At 35.7% G+C, this 20,088-nt stretch overlaps 3 protein-coding genes across 4 annotated transcripts; 2 read left to right on the top strand and 1 right to left on the bottom strand.

Moving 5' to 3' along the window:
- The first annotated feature begins 844 nt into the window (after positions 1-844).
- On the top strand, positions 845-4,134 carry LOC110640590 (U-box domain-containing protein 11). 2 transcript variants are annotated; one of them, XM_021791937.2, is made up of 4 exons: positions 845-1,386; positions 2,135-2,251; positions 2,323-2,727; positions 2,852-4,134. In XM_021791937.2, exons 1-4 carry the CDS (start codon positions 1,057-1,059, stop codon positions 3,920-3,922), a joined length of 1,923 nt encoding a protein of 640 aa, XP_021647629.2. In that variant the 5' UTR covers positions 845-1,056; the 3' UTR covers positions 3,923-4,134. The 2 variants fall into 2 exon arrangements, with proteins under 2 accessions (XP_021647629.2, XP_021647630.2); XM_021791938.2 differs by having other exon boundaries at positions 1,250-1,386; positions 2,100-2,251.
- A 2,835-nt stretch (positions 4,135-6,969) lies between these two features.
- Positions 6,970-8,924, top strand: LOC110640591 (uncharacterized protein At1g66480). Its single transcript, XM_021791939.2, has 2 exons — positions 6,970-7,654; positions 8,644-8,924. Exons 1-2 carry the CDS (start codon positions 7,061-7,063, stop codon positions 8,704-8,706), a joined length of 657 nt encoding a protein of 218 aa, XP_021647631.2. The 5' UTR covers positions 6,970-7,060; the 3' UTR covers positions 8,707-8,924.
- A 1,447-nt stretch (positions 8,925-10,371) lies between these two features.
- On the bottom strand, positions 10,372-19,843 carry LOC110640589 (putative 1-phosphatidylinositol-3-phosphate 5-kinase FAB1C). The gene is made up of 11 exons (XM_021791936.2): positions 18,324-19,843; positions 17,357-18,151; positions 17,091-17,244; positions 16,652-16,996; positions 14,645-15,394; positions 14,226-14,557; positions 14,014-14,140; positions 13,718-13,882; positions 12,027-13,568; positions 11,646-11,912; positions 10,372-10,978 (listed from the first exon to the last, which is right to left on the bottom strand). The coding sequence occupies exons 1-11, from the start codon at positions 18,827-18,829 to the stop codon at positions 10,724-10,726; spliced, it is 5,238 nt and encodes a 1,745-aa protein (XP_021647628.2). The 5' UTR covers positions 18,830-19,843; the 3' UTR covers positions 10,372-10,723.
- Between the last annotated feature and the right edge of the window lie 245 nt (positions 19,844-20,088).

Here is a 20,088-nt window from a genome sequence, read left to right as displayed (position 1 = left end):
TAATTTATATATATTGATCCCTTGAAAATTATGTCTACATTGTTAATGCAAGTTTTCAATTTTCATCATGATTTCTTTAAATTTTTTAAGTTTAATATATTATGTTAATTAAGAACTACATTTGGATTGTGAAAAACAAATAAATTATGTAAAACGAAAAAAAACTTTTAATTTACTTTAAACTTTAATTATAGCACAATTATTAAATCTTAAACTATATTATTTTTTACTAAATTATAAAATAATTTTTTTCTTACTAATTCACGCTATTCAGTGACAGATGCATTTAATTAAATGAGGATTTATCGAAATGAGGAGTTAATTGATTTTTTTATTAAAAATTTTAAATATATATTGATCATTTAAAAATTTTAATTATTAATTTTTTTATAAAAATAAAATAATATTTTAATTAGTATAAAATAATTAAGTATCAATATTTTCAAAAAAAAATATTAAGTGTCAACATTAATTATTTTGGTAGAAAATATATATTTAATATCATTAATAATGATATAATTCTTAATAATTTTTAAAATAAAATCTCATTAATATTATGTTTTATAATATTTTATTATTTATTTTATAAAATAATTTTAAAAAATAAATTTTTATAATTAAATATATTAATGTAAATTAATTCTAATATACTTTAATTAATAAATATAGAAAATTTTATTTTTTTCCGAATACATACCTACCCGAGCCATAGGACACAAACCCCACTTCTGTTCTTTCTAATCATTTACAATTCACAATATTCCAATTCCAACTGTCTCTCTCTCTCTCTCTCTCTCTCTCTCTCTCTCTCTCTTTCTCTTACACAACACAGCTTCACCCCGTGAATCTCGCGCTCTCTCTCTCTCTCTCTCTCTCTCGCTCTCTCGCTTCTGTCTCCAGCTTCGGACATGTCACCCTTCTAGGAACGGTTAAAGCCCTGCAAGGACCACCATCTTCATACTAACCACAGAGAGAAAAACTCTCACGTGGTGCATTCACACAGCGATATATAATACTGCTCCCTATTAACCACCATCGCCGGCCCTCCACCTCCCGATGGAAGGCCTTGGCGATCGATGTCTTCTTGCTCCTGCCACATTTCTCCTCAATCTCGTTGAGGAGATCGTCGGAATGTCCGCTGGGACCACTATCAACGACCGTAATTTCGTGTTTAGAAAGGATTGCACGGATCTGCTGCGGAGGATTTCGCTGTTGACACATTTCCTCGAGGAGATTAGGGACTCTAAGGGCGAATCTGAACCCTTGGATGCTTCTAATTGTTCTTCTTCGTCTTCTGGGAATTGGTGCTCCGATCTTATGGGGGCTCTCCAGGCTGCTAAGCGTCTTCTGTTGGTTGCTGACACTTTTAAACCAACAAATAATTCTGTAAGTGTAGTTTAGCACCCGCAAAAGAATATTTCTTTGTGTGAATTTAGTTGGAAATTGAGATACAATTCTAGAAATTTTGCTGCTTTTCGCGTATGAAATTATAATTTAGTGTTTTAGGAGTTGCTTTTGTTGAAATTTTCTAGTTTTTGCTTAACTTGGATTGTACTTTTGTGCTGTGTTTTTTTTGCAGTTTACTCTTTGATAATAGGTCCAACGTATATTTCTCTCTTTATTGTTATTGATTTGTAAAATTATTGTGTTATGCAATCATGAGCAGTACCTAAAATTTTTAACTTTGATCCAATTATATCTAGCTCACTGAATCAAAGAATACTAATTGACATTGTTCAATATCAATTGTTGGAGGGGGAAAAGAAGTTTTTAAAATTTTTGCATATGTATATCATATCAAACTACTTTGACAATCGAATGACTGGATCAGTCATAATGTATCATTATTTTGTTATAAAATCTTCTGATTTATATGGATGAGATGCTAAATTTGGTATTTTCTTTGAACAAGATTATAGAAATGAGGAAAATTTTGTTTTGTATTTGTTAATTTGATGTCACTGCTATGGACATAACAAATCATATTTCATTTGTTGATGGTGATCACTTGGAGAGGAATGTTTTATTCTTTGGGGCTGGTTTTCTTTCTATTGCTTAAATTCTATTGTGTTCATGCACATTCTCTTAAAAATGTATAGGTGCCTCTCTGAATTTTGCTATCTATTGATTTAAGGATGAAGCCACCATGAAAATTGCCTTTCAATTCCAATGCGTGACATGGAAACTGGAAAAAGCTTTGGCTTGCATTCCATATGATCAGTTTGAGATCTCAGAGGAAGTACATGAACAGGTATGTCTTGAAAAATTTTGTAGATCTGTGGTCTTGATGAAGCTTAACATTAACATTCTTTATTTTACCAGGTTGCATTGGTGAGATCACAATTGCGAAGAGCCACAGAAAGATATGGATCAATGAATTCAAGAATGATTTCTTTTGCCTTAGCTGAGTCAATGGACAAAGAAGTTGATCAGGTACAGGAAGGGAACAAGTTAACTAAAAGTGGACATATTGAGAAAAGTGCCAGTATCAACCATGAGGTTACAGAAAGGCTTGACACTGTTTCTGGATGTAACGGGTCAAAAAGCCATTCTACAGATCAGGTCACAAGTGAATCAAATGAAGTTGATGGCAGCAAGAAAAATAATTTGGCTAGCAGGAATACCGAAGACTTGAAAAAGTCTGATGCACCCTCAATCCCTGATGATTTTCTGTGCCCTATATCTTTGGAACTAATGAGGGATCCTGTTATTGTGGCCACAGGACAGGTAAATTTTGCAATATCAAACCCCACTTTTTTAACGTGTATCTATGTGTTTCATAAAATTTTCTTTAAAATCTCAAATCTTATTCATCCTTCTTGTCTTCTGATTTATCTCGTATATTCTGCAGACTTACGAGAGATCTTATATTCAAAGATGGATTGATACTGGGAATGTAACATGTCCTAAAACTCAGCAGAAGCTTGAGCATTTGACACTGACTCCAAATTATGTTTTAAGAAGTCTAATAACTCAGTGGTGTGCAAAGCACATCAATGAGCAACCAACAGGGTTAGCAAATGGGAGGATAAAAAAGAGCGATGGAACTTTTCGTGATGTAACTGGTGATATAGCAGCCATCCAGGCACTTGTCCGCAAGCTCTCTAGCCAGTCTGTTGAGGAACGCAAAACTGCTGTATCTGAAATCCGATCACTATCCAAAAGAAGCACAGATAACAGGATGCTAATAGCAGAAGCAGGAGCGATTCCTGTTCTGGTGAACCTTTTAACTGCTGAAGATGTGTCAATACAAGAAAACGCAGTTACTGCCATTCTTAACCTCTCTATATATGAAAATAACAAGGGACTGATAATGCTTGCTGGCGCTATTCCTTCTATTGTCCAAATTCTCAGAGCTGGGAGCGTTGAAGCAAGAGAGAATGCAGCTGCAACACTTTTTAGCTTGTCACTTGGGGATGAGAACAAAATAATAATTGGTGCATCAGGGGCAATACCTGCTTTGGTAGAATTGCTTGAAAACGGGAGCCCTAGAGGGAAGAAAGATGCTGCAACAGCCTTGTTCAATCTGTGCATTTATCAAGGGAACAAGGGCAGGGCAGTGAGGGCTGGAATTATTCCAGCATTACTAAAGATGCTCACAGATTCAAGAAATTCCATGGCTGATGAGGCTCTGACCATTCTTTCAATTTTAGCTAGCAACAAAGATGCTAAGGTTGCTATAGTAAAGGCTAGCACCATACCTGTTCTCATTGATCTGTTGAGAACAGGTCAGCCCCGCAACAAAGAGAATGCAGCGGCCATTTTGCTTTCCGTGTGCAAAAGAGAACCTGAGAATCTTGCCTGCATAAGTAGGCTTGGTGCTGTCATATCTCTGATAGACCTTGCTAAAAGTGGCACTGAAAGGGCCAAGCGGAAGGCTACTTCATTGTTGGAGCAGTTTCGAAAGCTAAAGCAATTATAGCCAAGGTAGTTGTACCAAAAAAGCTTTATTTTTCATTTTCTAATTTTTTTTCTTTCATTCCAATTATTTGACAATGATTGCCACACCATCCTATTATAGTTTGAAAGCTGAGAACATAAGCAAGGGAGACAAAGTCTTTCTGATTGCTCTGCTTGTATTTATTTCCTTCTTAATGAGTGTGTAAAAAAAAAAAATTGATATTCTGTTTGTCACGATAGTTTTCATCGAAGATTTCTTTCCTATCTGATCTTTGATTTTAAGAACAGAAGCTACTGATACGCTTAAGGTGTTTCATACTGCCAGTGAGCAAATCATTACAGAACTGGAATTGTACAACTATAGTCTATATAATAAGGTTTTCGTAAGTGATATAAATCCCACGCAGTGATAAATATCCATTGATTACTTGAAGTTCGGGCGTCATGTATGTTGAAGATAGCATAAGCTGCAAATATTAGAAGTGTTATTGTCCTGATTAACAGGATGGGGATCTAACTTTTGAATAGTGGTGGATGAAACAAAGAATTTGGTTAACAGAGCAAGAACATGGATTTTAGGTATGAATGAACACATTTCCTTTGATCAGCAGCGGAGAAATTTATATGGGTCTATGAGCTTTGCAAAATTGAAAGAAGTGATAAACAAAAACAAGTGCATGCAAATGAAAGGTTGGAATCAAAAAATAGCTATTATGGTTACAATTGTTGATTGCTTTCTCCTTTTCCTTTGAACGCTCCCTCTATTATTAAAAAGCTCCTGTGCATTATTAACAACTTAAAATAGAAATATTCAAACAATTGGCTCTCTGTGTTCCTTGTATCAAAAAGTCGCAAACAAATAGGGTTGTCTTTTAACCAAGCAGTCATCAAGCACGTGTATTGACCATTAGTCGCTAAGCATAAACCATAGGGTCTATTGCAGTCCAATAAAATTATAGAGGTTGTCTAAATAGGCTGCAAAAACTTGTGCAGCAACAGCGGTTCAACGTTGAGCAATTACGAATGGCAAGTGTGATAAGATGGATGAGGAGTAAATTAATATTTGAAGAAAAGTAGAATCTGCAGAGAAAGCAATCAAGGGATAAGCCATCCAGATGTTGAGAGACTATGGAGTTCTTTTTCTAACAATTACTCTTATTTGGTATTTATTGACCAAAAATAGGGCACGAATCAGGACAATAGTTGTTGAGATAGGGATTTGATTACAGTTGTTGGATTGTTATAAAATATGACGTAATGCCTTGCTAAGTGTTATCCTACTGTTTTGCTCCATACCCTACATTTTCTTTTTTTTTTTTCTTTTTTTTTTTTGATTGTTTCGAAAATAATTGCGTATTTTGTCATTTCCCCATTGTTCACACTCTGTATATATACATATTCCAATTATAGTTATTGTTTCTTTATAAATTAGAATTTTGATGTACTAACTTTGACATATCGTATTATATACGTTCTTTGGATATATAATTAAAGGCATCTTATGTATCTATTGGATAAATATTCAGAAAAATTTGTAAATGATAGAGACTAGTTTAATGAAAGAAACTTGCTATCACCGGACATTTATTACATGTTTGGTAAATTAAGTAAAAAAGATATATATATATATATATATATATATATATATATATATATATATATATATATATATATATATATAATTTGAAATTTAAATTTGTATTTTTATATTTTAAGTATAAATAATTTTAATATCACTATGATTTAAAGTTAATTATATTTATTTATACATGTAAAGCAACAAGCAACTTAATGGCTAAAGCTAAATGTTTGCCTTTTGGCATTTGATTGGGCGCTAACAACAATTTCTTGGACGTTCAAATTTGGGTTCTCGTTACAATCACAATACCGAAGAAGAAATACCTTAACTTCGTCGTCATAGATGATCCAATCCTAGCTAGTTGAAGATTACCAAAAAAAAAAAAAAAAAAGTTAAAAAAACTAGGCAGAATCAGCCACTTGTTCCATGTTGATGACCAGACCATGTCTGACTTAGCCCATGATTTTACATTTTCCTCTATGATACTGATCGATGATGAATTTGATTGTTGATTAGTAAACGCATGCACGTTAATTACCATTCAACTTTATAATTAAGTTCACACTAGCTCCAAACGCAGGCACAATGAGAATTTCTCCAAATATATTGAACAAAAAAGGAACTTCAAATATGTGTGAATGATCAGATTTACTTATTGAAAATGTAAAATAATTTACTTCATTCCTTATAAATGCCTTTAGAACTCCGTTATCAAAATGTGAACTTAATGTTTATTTTTAATTATTTTGAGAAATGTGTTATTACAACAAATTTAAACTTTAATATTATTAAAAATTTAAAATATATTATTAATAGTGATGTACATAAATTTTATAATCTAAAATTTTAAAAAATACTTTTATATTACTTTTAGCGGTGTATAATGTTATATATATTATTAATTATGTTATATATTTGTATATATTTTGTTATAGTGTGAACATTTTAATTTTAAAAGACCAGAAACAACAAAGATACAAGAGGTTTCGCCTGCCAGGCAACAAGATGCACTTATTTTCATCCAAAAAGATTTTTATTTTCCACCATGATGAAATTGAGTCAAATATCACATGTAAATGAGTTGAAACTCAACGAAAGGGTTTGAATCAAAGGCGCCGTGATTAACGTTACTTAATATGTTATATTTCTTATAAATCACAATTGATTATATAAATCCTTAATTACTTATATTTCTCCACCCATCACGGTTTTCTTGGAGCCTCTTAAGACTTAGTTTTTCCCTCCATTGTCCCCACGTTGAAAATTAATATGTATAATCAAATGCTGCTGATCATAATACAAACACAAAGTTTTATTTTAGCTAATTTATACTGAAAGCGAAAGGTTACGTACTCCTTCCTTTTTTCAAATATTCACGAATTTTCAAGTATTTTGCCTTCTTTATTGACTAACGACCCTAAGCACAACAACTACCCGTATGAGTCCATGACTCTCCTGTCCTTATCTTTCACTTCCTACCCTCCCATCCCATGTCCTTTATTAAAGACTGCCCACGTAACCCATCTTAGAATTCTCATTCTTGCCCATTCTAGCTTTCTACACCATCAAAATTCGCCAGCCATGGGTAACAGTTTAGGAGGGAAAAAGACTGTCAAGATCATGAAGATAAGCGGCGAAACATTCAAGTTAAAGACGCCGGTGAAGGCTGGAGAAGTAATTAAGGATTATCCAGGTCTTGTTCTGTTAGAATCAGAGGCTGTCAAGCATTATGGGGTCAGGGCAAAGCCTCTGGAACCACACCAGGAGTTGGTGCCGAAGAGGCTTTATTTCCTAGTAGAGCTGCCTAAGGCTTCAGCAGAGAAAGCTGCGAGAAGGGTTCGGTCGGGGATTAACATGAGCGCTAAAGACAGGCTCGAGAGCTTAATGCTGGCTCGCAGATCAACGTCCGATCTTTCCATAATAAACCCAAGTTCTTCCAGCAGTAGCATTGTTCCCGAGCAGAGCGGTCCAATGAGGGTGAAGATGAGGTTACCAAAGGCAGAAGTAGAGAAGTTGATGCAAGAAAGCAAGGACGATGCAGAGGCAGCTGCTAAGATTATGGAACTTTGCATTGCTAACAAAGGAGGCAAAAGGTCGACCGAAATTGCTCCACAACAACAAGTGCATTTGCAGAGTGGCCATGGCAGAGCAGAAAGCGAAAGTGTCAAGGCGCGGGTAAGTTTTTCTGGACATTAATCCTCTTCTCATGCCATCTTAATTTACTGGGTTTCATTTCATTTTTGTGAATTCGTAGTATTTTCTTTTTTTTATTAATTATTTATCATGAACTTTGAGAGATGGATTCCTGGAGGATCGATTTTTATTTTCATTTTTAAACGTGAAATACACTTTGACCTACAAAAATTGGAGCATATTATATAATTTGTATGTGGAAATCTAATTGGGGCTTGAAGGTTTCTCATTTGTGGCTTCACCTATAAATTTTGTTTTCTCAATTAATTTTTTTTAAAAATTATAAAAATTTAAGACTTTTATAGGGAACAAATTCTTAATTATTAATTTATTAGCCCATTAACTAACGATCACATGTGAGTTTTGAACTATTCATAACATGTCAAGTAGTAAATGTTTGACTATGAATGAAAAAATTCAATGAAACTTCACTTGAAAAATGATTTTCTTGGAAAAGTGCGAGGGTGAGAAAGGAAAGCATGTGGAGTGTTCCTCTTCCTTAAGAAGTGGCCAATTCAACAACGTTTAGTTGGGTAAAGCCAATTTAATTATCCATGCAAAGTTTCTATTTCACTGAAAGTAAATGATAGCCACACTTGGAGACCTCACCCATGTGTTTAACGACTCTTTGATTTTAAGGCCATTTTAAATTACCAAAAAAAAAAAGTACAGTTATAAAATAATAAAATTATTAATTAAAGCAAATACTAATAATTAGACCCTAACGACCCTCTGCCTGTCCTTCTACTTACAGGATGATTAAACCATTGACCAAATATTGATCGAATTTTTTAATTAGTTGATTGCTCCATATATAAATATTGGCAAATATTTTAAGATCCTTTTGGAAACTTGCCAGTCTTAAGCCGTTGCAGGCACGTTAATTTATTCTAATAAAAGTAGTAATATATTTATGTTAAATCTTCAATTTCAATTTCATTAACGAATGATTTTTTTTTTTTTTTTGTCAGAAACGAGTGAGCTTCCATCCAGTCAGTGAAGGAGAGATGCAAATAGCGGTGGCTTCTTGTTGAGAAAATATGTTGAAATAAAATAAATTATGTTAAATTACATTCTCTCAGCTTCAGCCTTCAAATTCTCATCTACCAAATATTTCCTTGTATGTCTCCTTTTTTGTACATAGAACAAAGGAATTTTGAGACTCATATGAGGATTTTGAAAGGGCATTAAACTGAGAGAAGTAACCTTTACAGTGACTCCTTATCATGATTATGGGTTAATTTTCTTCTTATATTTGTTCTTTTTTTTTTTTATCAATTTCATTTAATCCATGTTTCGATTTTCATAAAATAATAATAAGAATAATGAAATAAACCCGTTTCAATTTGAGATACTAGTGTAACAAATGCTACCTTATTTTTTTGGATTTTTGTGTGGTCTTAATTTTTTTTTTTTATCAAAAAGATAGATAAATTTCATTAATAATACAATTATATGATCACAAAGCCCATGAGCCATACGAAGACAAAGGGTTCTAACATGAAAGAAAGAGACTAGGCCTAACAATAAAAAAAGCCCAAAGCCAACAAAGTAAAACTAACCCATGCAAGTTAGAGACCCGAATCAAAGGATCCAGCTAAAAAAAGAGAAGCAGCCGCCCATCCTTCAAGAGAGGTGAAGCAAAACCAGAAGTGCCAGGGCCAACCATCTGCATCATGCAAGGCTGAGAAAGCAACAACAAGCCAAGAGATTTCCCTACAGGGATCCTCCTCCATATTCAATCAAATAAGAACCGATCAAAACAAATAGAAGCTCATGGGCAGCAAAAATAGGGCACTTGAATGGAAACCTTTGGATGGCCAATAGATAGAGCTCACCAGCATTTTATGAGCCTTGAGGGTCGGCCTCCATGAACCAAGTAGGCTGAAAGACATAGGAGATGCCTACCACAAGCCAAACATATAGACCCTCCACAAATATAAGAAATTAAGGTTGGCAAAAAGACTCTGTAGCAACTCCTCTAACAACTTAATTACAAGTATGCACCACTATTAAAACAAGAAGACAAAAGGAAGGCAAATTCGCCATAGAGATCCCTCAACATGAGCACTAGATCTACAGTTAAACTAAAAAATAGAGTATTTACATTCACCCAATGTGGGAGAGGGAAGAAACACAATACTCTAGGTGGAGCAAGGAGTCGTCCCCCATCCGAAAGGGGCAGGGGACAACTTAAGCACGGCAGGAACAGAGTGGATTTAGCCTTTAGAGCAAAAGAGAACACCCGACTGGAGAGAAAAATCTCTCTCTAGAAACCTAGAGAGAGAACTGTCAAGTTAGTACACTTTGTCTGGTCCTAATTGGTTTCTTTTGAAACTCTTTTTTGTAATATTATCCTGTTTTTTCACTTTGCATAAATTATTCCAGGTTAGTTCTTTAGGAGAGACCTATTGACTGATATTTAATTAAGTTACTTATATTAATTTTTTTTTTATTTTTATTAATAAAATATGTTACATGTGTATATATATATATATATATATATATATATATCCCATACAAATCCCTCCATTAGCAATAATGGAGAGGATCACCCATAAACTATGAGAAATCGTGTCTTAAACAAGAAAAAAACCCATAAACCGTTTGGAGCTTAGCTAAACAAAGGCACAAATAAAAAGGTTCTAGATTTTCATTTGGAAGACTCAGTGGAAAGAAAATGTAATGCAAGGATGAACTTGGAAAACATGGGATATTCCTTTTCTTTTTATTGATACAGACTCTACAACCTATCCTTTACCCAAATAGAGTTAAAGAGTACATTGCAAATAACATCAAATTCAAGAACCTTCTTTGAGGTGGCTCTTGCACATGTATAAAAAAGATGTACAAAGACCTCAACAAGGAATTTCTATTCCCTCGTATACAATCCTTCCAGCTTGGGCTGTTTTGCCCATACACAATATGTCACCAAAATGAAGGAAAATTTTCACAGGGACGGATTGGCATTCCTTCCCACTTATCTCTAGCTATCAACACTTATTTAATGAACAAATCATTTTTGAATGGAAAGAATTGCAATGATACAGTTCATGAAGACCATTGATCAGGAACTGTGAGGAAATACGAAGTCATTGCTTTTCGGAATCTTTTCTTGTATTGTTTTGGAGAAACAATCGTTGGGGAAGCATTTTTTGGACCACCAAGAATTCCAGATGCCTTAACCCATGTCTCTAAATGCTTATCCCATGTATATTGTCTCATGAAATCAATGATACCTAAAACCAGCTCCTTTCTCTCATCGTCCACTCCAACCAGCAAAGAGTAGTCCACAACATCAACAGACTGGACAAGCGTAAAGAAAATGTGAACAACTAACAAACAAATTTGCACCAAAAGAGCTAGAAAGACAAAAGAAAGTGAACCAAAACAATTTGTCCAGCTTTCCCTAGTTCAAGCAATGATATTCCTAGCAATTGAACATAAAAAACGCATGTAAAGCGCACACACCCCTAAATTTTAACCACATACATCATTTTGGTTTCTAGTTAAGTAATAATTTCATCAATTACAGAGGCATAAATTTTCGAAGTAAAATATAAGATGACCTTTCTTGCATTCTCTAAAGATACCATTGTCTCCCAAGGACAACAGATGTAACCATGCATTTTATGGCAATTTTAACAACATAAATGATTAAAAACACTTGAAGCTTCAATTAAAAGATACTAAAAATTGGTCTTTCTTAAGTTTAATATTAACTAATACCTAATTATCAAGAGTGCAGCATATTTCAAGCACAGCAAAAGGGAAATATGACTATTCATAGAACTACAGTGAAGAACCTTTAAAAGTTAAATTTTCAGAAACTGAGAGATCTTCATAGCGTTCTGCAATTACCAAATGCTCAAAATCTGTTTTCATTATGCAGTGAAGAAAAGAAAATCTAAACCAAATCAAGGATGAAAGACCTGATGTCCAAAATTTACAAGAAGCTAAACAGAAAACTTACTGCCAAAAAATAAGTATCATTCCATATGGCTCTCTCCAGGCTTCTCTTCGCCTTGCTTCCAAGAAATATGGGCTCTGTACAAAGTTTTTCTACCAGATTCATGTCTAACAATACTTTGTTCTTCCCATTTGTATCTGGATTATAGCGTGATCGGGCAGAACCCTTCAGATCATAGACCCTTGCAATACTTCTCCCAAAAAACAGATTTTCCATCACCATAAGATCCATTTTCATTTCTTTGCCGCCTTTCAAGTGCTTTGTAGTAACCTGCGACAAAGAATTGTATAAGAATAACAAGAAAAGTTTACTATTTAGTCCCACTCCCAGTCACCAACCCATGCATGTTGAGTGCGGACGTAAGAGCAAACAATGAAGCCTAACCTGATAAATACCAAGAACTTTCGCAAGACAAGTTGGACTTCCTGAACGAAGAGAATCGGTCAAGTATGTGAAGTATTCTGATGCAAATTCCTCAAAAGAGTCCAGCTCAGTCTTTATAACTTGTTTTATAATGAATCTCTCATCCAACGACTTGGCAAAATATACATTGCTTTTTCCCCCTTCCGCACTCCATCTCTGGCAGCGACTCAATGAACGAACAAAATCAACTTCACTAGGGCAGCATTTCTTCCGGAGAGAGTCAAACTGCTTAGCAAAATAACAAGTAACAGAAAATTTTACTTTGCCTCCAGCAGTTGAAGAATCATCACCATAAGATATTGTTAAATGTGGAGATCTTTTGGAATCCGTAAACAGAGTACCAATGGATGATGAAGGATCTTCACATCCATAACTTCCACGATGGATATGATCCAAGTCCACAGAACCAAAAGACTGCCATGCTGAAAATGTGGAAGTCCCAGAATCTTCCTTGCAATGATCATTCATATTCCAGCTTCCTTCATTCTCATTTGACTTATCAGCAACCCAATCCTCATATTCTTTGGAACTAAGGGCATATGACACTATACTAGCAGGATCGTTGTCGTAAACACCAATAACAATATCATTGTGGCTCCCCTGAGGAAGCAACAACCGAGCTTCTCCAGCCATATGAGATGCAGTGGAGATAAATGTGGGTGCAGAACTGGGCATTAAATTCAATTTCTGTGCCTCCAATGGCAATGTTTGGGAGTAAGTCCTCATTGCATTTGAAACAGGATCTCTCACCATACTCCTGTAATCTCCACATGCGTGAAATGATTTGAGAGTTGACAAATACAATGAAGAAGGAGGCAATCCTTTCCGTATTCTTTCTTCGACTCTTAATGCAGAGTCGAAAGAATTAAATCTTACTGGTGCCAGCATCCTTTTAAAAGGAGGATTATCACGAATAATTAGCTGCTTAACAGACCCAACTTGCAATCCATCTGTCTCAGACACATGTGGAGCTTGAATTTTTGTCAGGAGTTGATCAGTACCTGTCCATGCGGAATCAATTCTGTCATACAGATTGGAAGCATCAGAGGGGATATCATCAAACGATGTGTTATTTACAATAACATCCCCATCTGAGTGTACTTCCTCCTCTCTGTTATTATGATGATATGAAGGCAACATAGAATCTTCATCAACAAAATGTTGAAAAGATAGTGTATTCTTATTGTGCTCCGACAGTAGGTCATTCCCAACAGAATCTAGTGGTTTTGAATAGCTGGAGACATTTTCTACATGACCATAGTCAAGCCTACAATCCTTGCAAGATATATCATCCCTTGACTCTTTTAGCTGTGTATTGGATGTTTCCCCGTGTATAGCCTTGAAAACAGAATTTGTCTTCAGGAGAGAATCCAATGAATAAAGTTGACGATCCCAAACATGTGAACCAATTAGAAGAGCACGTCTCAAGCGATTAAGTTCTAGAATGTCTAAAATTGCCTGACCCAGTTGTGAGCTCTCCATGACAGCCACTTGTAGCATGCCCTATTTACGGAGAATCTCATTAGAAGATTCATCACTTAAAAGTAAAAAGCATATTTACTAAGGATAAACAGATCTGAGGCATAATTACACGCAAGAAAATTTTATACCAATGGTTCATACATCCAAGAAGTATTTTTGTATGCACTTACAGTGTAATAATTTCTTTCCGTTCTAAGCTGATCTTTCAGCTCCATGATGTGATTCTGTAAGTCATTCATATCTGACAGCTTACATCCGAAATGCTTACTTTTCTGTTCCATGCTGTCAAGTGCATCAGATATCTCCGCATAGAAGGCTTCTATATTGCCCAAAAGCTGCACAAGACAAAAGTTGCAGAAACAGTGACAACCAATTTGAAAACATGCACAAATTAAAGAAATTCTGCCATTTTAAGCATCTGCCAAATATGATCATGCAATAAGAAAACAGATATTCTTAAAAGCACCTCTGCTGCCTCTTTTCTTATCCACTCTTGCTGAACATGGCCACTGAATTCAAGCATTGATGGAGGTAAATGAACATTAAGAATATCAATGGGGGAATAGCGGAAGAATGCAACCATGCTCCCAAACCTACCAGATGAGACTTTCCATTGAATACTGATAATTACACTCAATAGCTAAAAAATTCAATTAATTCTGAACCAGTAGAATATACCCATAGAATCGAAGGCAGTCCCTCTGCAATGAATGACCACAGGGAGCCACACGATTAGCAGTTGCATGGTTTGAAAAGCTCAGCTCCAAAAACTTCCCAAAAGAAAGTCCCCAAGCAGCATCTGACATAACCACTCTCTGAGTTGCTGGTGGGACTCCATCTATACGAGCACACCTTAGGCACCGGTGCCACATCCATATTTTATCATCTCTTTCCCCAGGTAGCTTAACAGAAGAAAGGGATCTAACATTGATTGTTAGATTTCCCTGCTGGTGAGTGTAACATAGCACATGTGCTTCAGCTAGCTCCTTACAAGACCTACAGTAGGATGTCTGATAACAAGTCTATCAATATTTAGGCTTAAAAAGCATAGTAGGGAATAGAACATAAGTGGACAAAAGAAACTCATAATGAATCACCTGATCAAACAGGTTATCACGCAGGTATCTTCCAAGTGGCTTGTCAAAAGAACCGTAGAACTTTATGCGCAAGAGCCGGGAGCGTTCACATACAGTTCCTTTCAGTACACAGCGGCTTGAAAAAGATACTAGTATGCTCTGGTGTGTGTCAGTGGCTGAGAAGTATTCACTAGAGACTCCATCTTCATCTATCCTCTTAGGTTTTGTTGATTCATGAGTCTCCGTAAGCTGCCTTTCCTCTTGAGCAATGATATCTGGCAATTCTGGTTGAGAAATGTTTTTAACACCTGAAGGAGGCACCATAAGCATCTTCTGATCCTCAAATTCACTTATGGCAAATGAGTCCAATCCCACATTAGACTCTAAATTATCATGGCATGCATCAGAGAGTGTATTTCCAAACCTACAATCCTCAGAACCAAGAAATAAAGGAGGAATATTGCTACTATCAAGGTGTATTAATGATTCTGATCCTAGATGTTCTCGTTTGAGAACTAGAGGTCCCTCATATTGGGCAGAGGCACCAGCAGTGGCATGGCACTCAGTCAAAGGAATAAGTGAAATGGCATTATCAGCGGCTGTCCTCTCTGGCACAGCAATCGAGTGTTTAAGTGTCATCTTAGGAAGAGTTGCACCCTCGTCAGCAAGGAAGGAAGTCTCAAGGGACAAATGATAGGCTGCAAAAACTGCATATTGAACAACACGCTTAACCTTCTTTAGTTCTTCACGACATGTGCCTCTCAGCAGGACCTACAAATAGACAATGACTTGATCACTGAGAGAACCAAGTTCTGAAAGTTCACCATATGCAGTTGAAATCAAGGAAAATAAAATATAGGAATTATTTTGATTTAATTTTTCATTGTAAATTTATGAATTTTAGGTTTCTATTATTTAGGAAATTTAGCAAGGAACCAGTATCAACAAGCAAAATTTTACAACATACTAACATGTACTGCTTTGTAAAAAAATGTCCTAATGAATCGTTCAAGATCCCACTCCATTTACCCGTACAGATGCACACACATCAAGTTTTATATCATGTTAAACCAGTAAATATTTCAGCCTACTAATACACAACATGTTCTAACAGACAACTATATTTACAATATATTACCCTATTAACCCACAAGTTCCCATAGTCTAAACAAGTGCTGATCATTTCTGAAGAGAATTTTTTACACATAGGGTATAAGAAATTAGGAAAGAATGCTATAAATGCCATGTATATTTGAAGAAATGATTGGGTGCTTTAAGGATTAATTTAAAGTAAATGCCTAAACTGTAAATTTTCAGCAAATTGCTCATAAAGTATGTTAGAAGTAAAGTGTTAGTGTGACACTGGAGCATAAGTTAAACAACTATAATAATCGAACCATTCAAGATTAACCAGATTATTAAACAACCCAAGGGCAGCAAGAACTTCCTATCCTATTGTAATTTATGAGTTAAAAAGACTAACCAAAGCAAAGAACAGATTCCCAGGAGGAAAAAAGTAAAAGACTTTGAGCAATATTAGGACATCAAAATGATGTGGTTGACACCTTTTCTTAACATTTGTATTGTTCACAAAACTGCCAGTCATGTCGTTGGCACCTAAATGAAATAAAACCAAAAGAATCAGGTTCCTATCTAATTACGTTTATATGGCTGAATTAAGAGTACATATTAGAATATCTTCAACCAAAAAAGAACTGAGATTTATTACTAAAAATATATTTCAGTCCACTTGCTATTTCGAACACAGCCAGAAAATACAAAACAATATAAAAAAGAATGAGCATTAACATCAAATATAATCAATATCATGGAAAATATTGATTATGCAAATGGATGCATTATTACACAGTGCAGGAATAAACTAACAGAAACCTTAATAAACAATGTTCGATCACCAAAACACCAAAGACTCATTCACACCTCAATAAGAACATAAATGAAAAGATATGCCTCTCTCTAAATTCAAGTTAGGCAGAACCAATAATAACTTAGAATATTATACACTACCGTGCATCCTAGACGCCTTGGACATCCTTCAAAAAACATCAATGTTTTAGAAGGCTTTTTGTTGAACTGATTGGCAGTCTCACGTTCTTCAGACACTCTCTCTACTCGGAACAGTTCGCAGTGCCCCAATAGTGTTGTAGAAATATTGTCAATTGACAGATTAATAAAAGCACCAGTGCACCGAGCTATCCGCTCCAGTAGTGGCCTTTTCACGTTGAGCACCAAAGAAATTTCCTTTGCCAGTAGATATTCTTGGGCATACGGAGATACACTCTTCTCTACTAGCAGAACATTTGGACGAAGAGCCTCTATCTTTGACATAATCATCTTAAGATGATCATTTTCCTATGCAAAATACAAACGGTCAGAAATTCATCCTATAACACTTTCATCTACCTAAGAGGCAAGAATGAGCTCAGGAGTGCAACAATGAAGGTACCTGTTGCACCAATGTATTAAAAGAAGCCAACTGATTCACAACACTCTGATATTCGAGTGCTCCTCCTAAAAGAAGTAATCTGGGATTTTTGTATTGTGTAGTCATGCGCTTATGCTTTATATTTTTTGTACAAACTACTCCCTTCACAAGGGTGCTGCAAGCACAAAAGAAATTCAAACTAAAAGATTAATAACAAAAAAATGAAAAGGAAAAATATTTGGAGTACAAAGGCGTGGGCCATGTGCAAGAGGTAATGTAAATTATACCTATCACTTGGGCTTCCTGATGCTATACATTTAACCTTTACATAATTACCAGGATCCATACTGCCTCCTCTGCTAGTATCTGGTTTCACAAAATTTGCAGCTTGCCACGCTATTGATGTAACTATGTCAAGCCAGTCTTCACTACCATCATCTTCGCTGACTTTGATACCCTCCCCATGTAGAAGCTGGGATACAAGAGCCCTGAAATGCCCCTGTATCACAGCTCTGAGAGGCTCCTTGTTATTGTCATTATGTTTCTCCTTTGATGGAAACATACTAGATAGGCTACTAGAAGATAAGAACAATGCACCTGAGTCCCCAATATCGTCATCATCGTCATCATATGTAAAGAAATTACTCTCTGCCTCCTCATTTTCATCTTCAGGAGGCGGAGGAAGCCAGATACAACCATTACTCTCAAAATCCAATGGTTTTTGAGACTTGTCACATTGGCTCTGCAACATTGACACATCATCAGAGTAATCATCATTATTGTCTGGATCCCCAGTCCCTTTGTCAGGCCTTCTTAAAATAGCCACAGTTTCTTGATCAAAGGGACCATCATTTTGAGATAAGGGGTTTCCCTCTTTTTCCCGCTGTACAGGGTGGCCAACTCTACAGGAAGTAAAATCAATCCTAGAAGGGCTGTCTAAAGGACTTGATCCCGCTGACTTACAATTGTAGAACTCGAGTCCAGCAGTAACACTACTTGGATCAATATCTGAAAAATAATGACAATATTCACTTGATGGGCTGTAAAAGTCCTTCGCTGAATCCTCTGCCTCTTCATCACTCCTACATGAGTAAATATACACAGAAAAAGCATAAATGGACAACAGAAAAGGGAAAACAAAATATAAAAGCAAAATTTGCAAATTCTAATGGAATTTATTGGATATCAACAGTTAAGTTTAGCTATAGGCACTCTTATATTAGTAATGTAACCAGTCTAGATAAAAATGTTTACCTGCTTGAAGAGTGACGGTCAGACACCAGAGATGGGTGAGCACTAAATGAGATCATACTCCTGCTGGTTACTGCAAGGGGAGAATACCCACAATCCCGGGAATAAAAAGAGTGGGCACGGTGATCACTTCGGATCGAGTGACCACTAAAAGAAGGGGATGGCGGCTCGGGGCTCTCTCGGGGAGACTCTGAAGGATGCACTTTTTCACTGTTCTTCCTCCCACCTTCACGTTTCACACGAAATCCAATACATAACTTGCATGACTTGATGCAGTACTTGTAATCACCATTGCTTTTCATATCATTGGATTCAATAACAACATCGCGATAATCATATCCCCTAGCACATTTGACGCAAAACCACCTACCGCAACTTTGACAGTGGTATCCATTATAAAGCCCAGTCAAGTTTGTATTACACTCGCAACACATTTTAAGACTGTTACTGTGCATCTGAAATTCACCAGATAAAGAAGATGGCGATAGATCACTTGCCCCCCCACGCATTCCAAGACTTAACTTTGTGTAGTAGATCTCTCAGTGAAGTATCAGGTATTACCATAGAATGCAAAAAGCCCCAACAAGAATTGCAACCCAGTATAGACCCCAACTTCTAATCCTTCTTCTTCTCGTAAATTAAGTAAGATAGAAAGAATAAAAAACAGTAAAATCCAACAACAAGAGTTGACAAATTGATCAGATATTCCGGTATAGTGAACCCACAATAAATATGGCGGTGGGTGATTTGGGGCTGTGTTGTGAATTTTTTTTTTTTTTTAGGATTTAGTGTATTGATGAGATTTAATGTAAGAAAGGGTAAGAAAATCCTCCAAGAATCGCAAAATATATCCTAGGAGGAAACCCCCGCAACTATAAATAGATTAAAATGACGCCACAAATCTAGCACTATTTACACCAAAATCTATAACTAAAAAACAAGAAGATTATCCAACGACAAGAACAACAACAGCACCGGAGTTGAAAGAAAAAAGATTAAAAAAGAAAACTAAAAACCCCTAAAATCTAACCAATCCCGGATTCATCAAGAATGCATCCGCAGATGGATTGAAGCATATCACAAAGAAATAAAAGAGAAAAGAAATGAAGAAAAGAGTGAATAGAGGATTAAATACGAGGCAAAATGAGAATCAAAAGGAGGAAAAGGAAGAGCACGGAGAAGGTCCCCTTTCTTCCGGAGTTTGCACGCATCTCTAATAAGTCTCTTCTCTTCTTCTTCTGCACTTCATCTTCTTCTATTACTATAACTATTCCCACCATCGTCCTTCCCGGTTTCATTTTTATTGCTAATTTCTATCTCTCTCTCTCTCTCTCTCTTTTCCTTTCCTTTCCTTTCTTTTCCTTTCCTTTCCTTTCTTTCCCTTTCTTTTTCCATTTTTTTTTCTTCCCTCAAATAAAAGCAAAGGAAGCAAACCCTCTCTCTTTCCCTTTTTATATTAATATTTTAAGATTTCACTTCCCTCTCCTTTTCTCACTTCTCACCTTCCATTTGGATTAGGGTTTTATATTGTCCCTCTTCATTCACTGGCTTTGGCTGCTTTTATTAATTAGGGTTTTTATTAATTTTATTTTAACTGTGTTAGTTGTGGAAGCATCCTATGTTCATTGGCCAGCCATCAGCCTAATAAATGCTTTTTTTTTTTGGATTAGTCAATTAATATTAAATTAAATCGCCTGACGACACTGTTCTTTAATTTTCGAAGTGGATGAGTTTTTTTTTCCCCGTGGGATAATAGACTGGATCCATA

The sequence above is a fragment of the Hevea brasiliensis genome, chromosome 15, assembly GCF_030052815.1.
Source record: "Hevea brasiliensis isolate MT/VB/25A 57/8 chromosome 15, ASM3005281v1, whole genome shotgun sequence".
Taxonomy (NCBI): Eukaryota; Viridiplantae; Streptophyta; class Magnoliopsida; order Malpighiales; family Euphorbiaceae; genus Hevea; species Hevea brasiliensis.
The sequence above is the reverse complement of the archived record's forward strand: the minus strand, read 5'-3'. Positions and strand labels throughout refer to the sequence as shown.

Bases quoted from the DNA above. Each gene is read 5' to 3' on its own strand.
- LOC110640590 (XM_021791937.2), top strand. From the start codon at position 1,057: ATGGAAGGCCTTGGCGATCGATGTCTTCTTGCTCCTGCCACATTTCTC. The intron at 1,387-2,134 runs GTAAGTGTAGTT...TATTGATTTAAG, and splicing joins TTAAACCAACAAATAATTCT to GATGAAGCCACCATGAAAAT. The intron at 2,252-2,322 runs GTATGTCTTGAA...TTATTTTACCAG, and splicing joins CAGAGGAAGTACATGAACAG to GTTGCATTGGTGAGATCACA.
- LOC110640591 (XM_021791939.2), top strand. From the start codon at position 7,061: ATGGGTAACAGTTTAGGAGGGAAAAAGACTGTCAAGATCATGAAGATA. The intron at 7,655-8,643 runs GTAAGTTTTTCT...TTTTTTTGTCAG, and splicing joins GCGAAAGTGTCAAGGCGCGG to AAACGAGTGAGCTTCCATCC.
- LOC110640589 (XM_021791936.2), bottom strand. From the start codon at position 18,829: ATGCGTGGGGGGGCAAGTGATCTATCGCCATCTTCTTTATCTGGTGAA. The intron at 18,152-18,323 runs GTAAACATTTTT...TTACTCATGTAG, and splicing joins GACCGTCACTCTTCAAGCAG to GAGTGATGAAGAGGCAGAGG. The intron at 11,913-12,026 runs GTTAGGCTTCAT...TCTTTGTCGCAG, and splicing joins AAGTTCTTGGTATTTATCAG to GTTACTACAAAGCACTTGAA.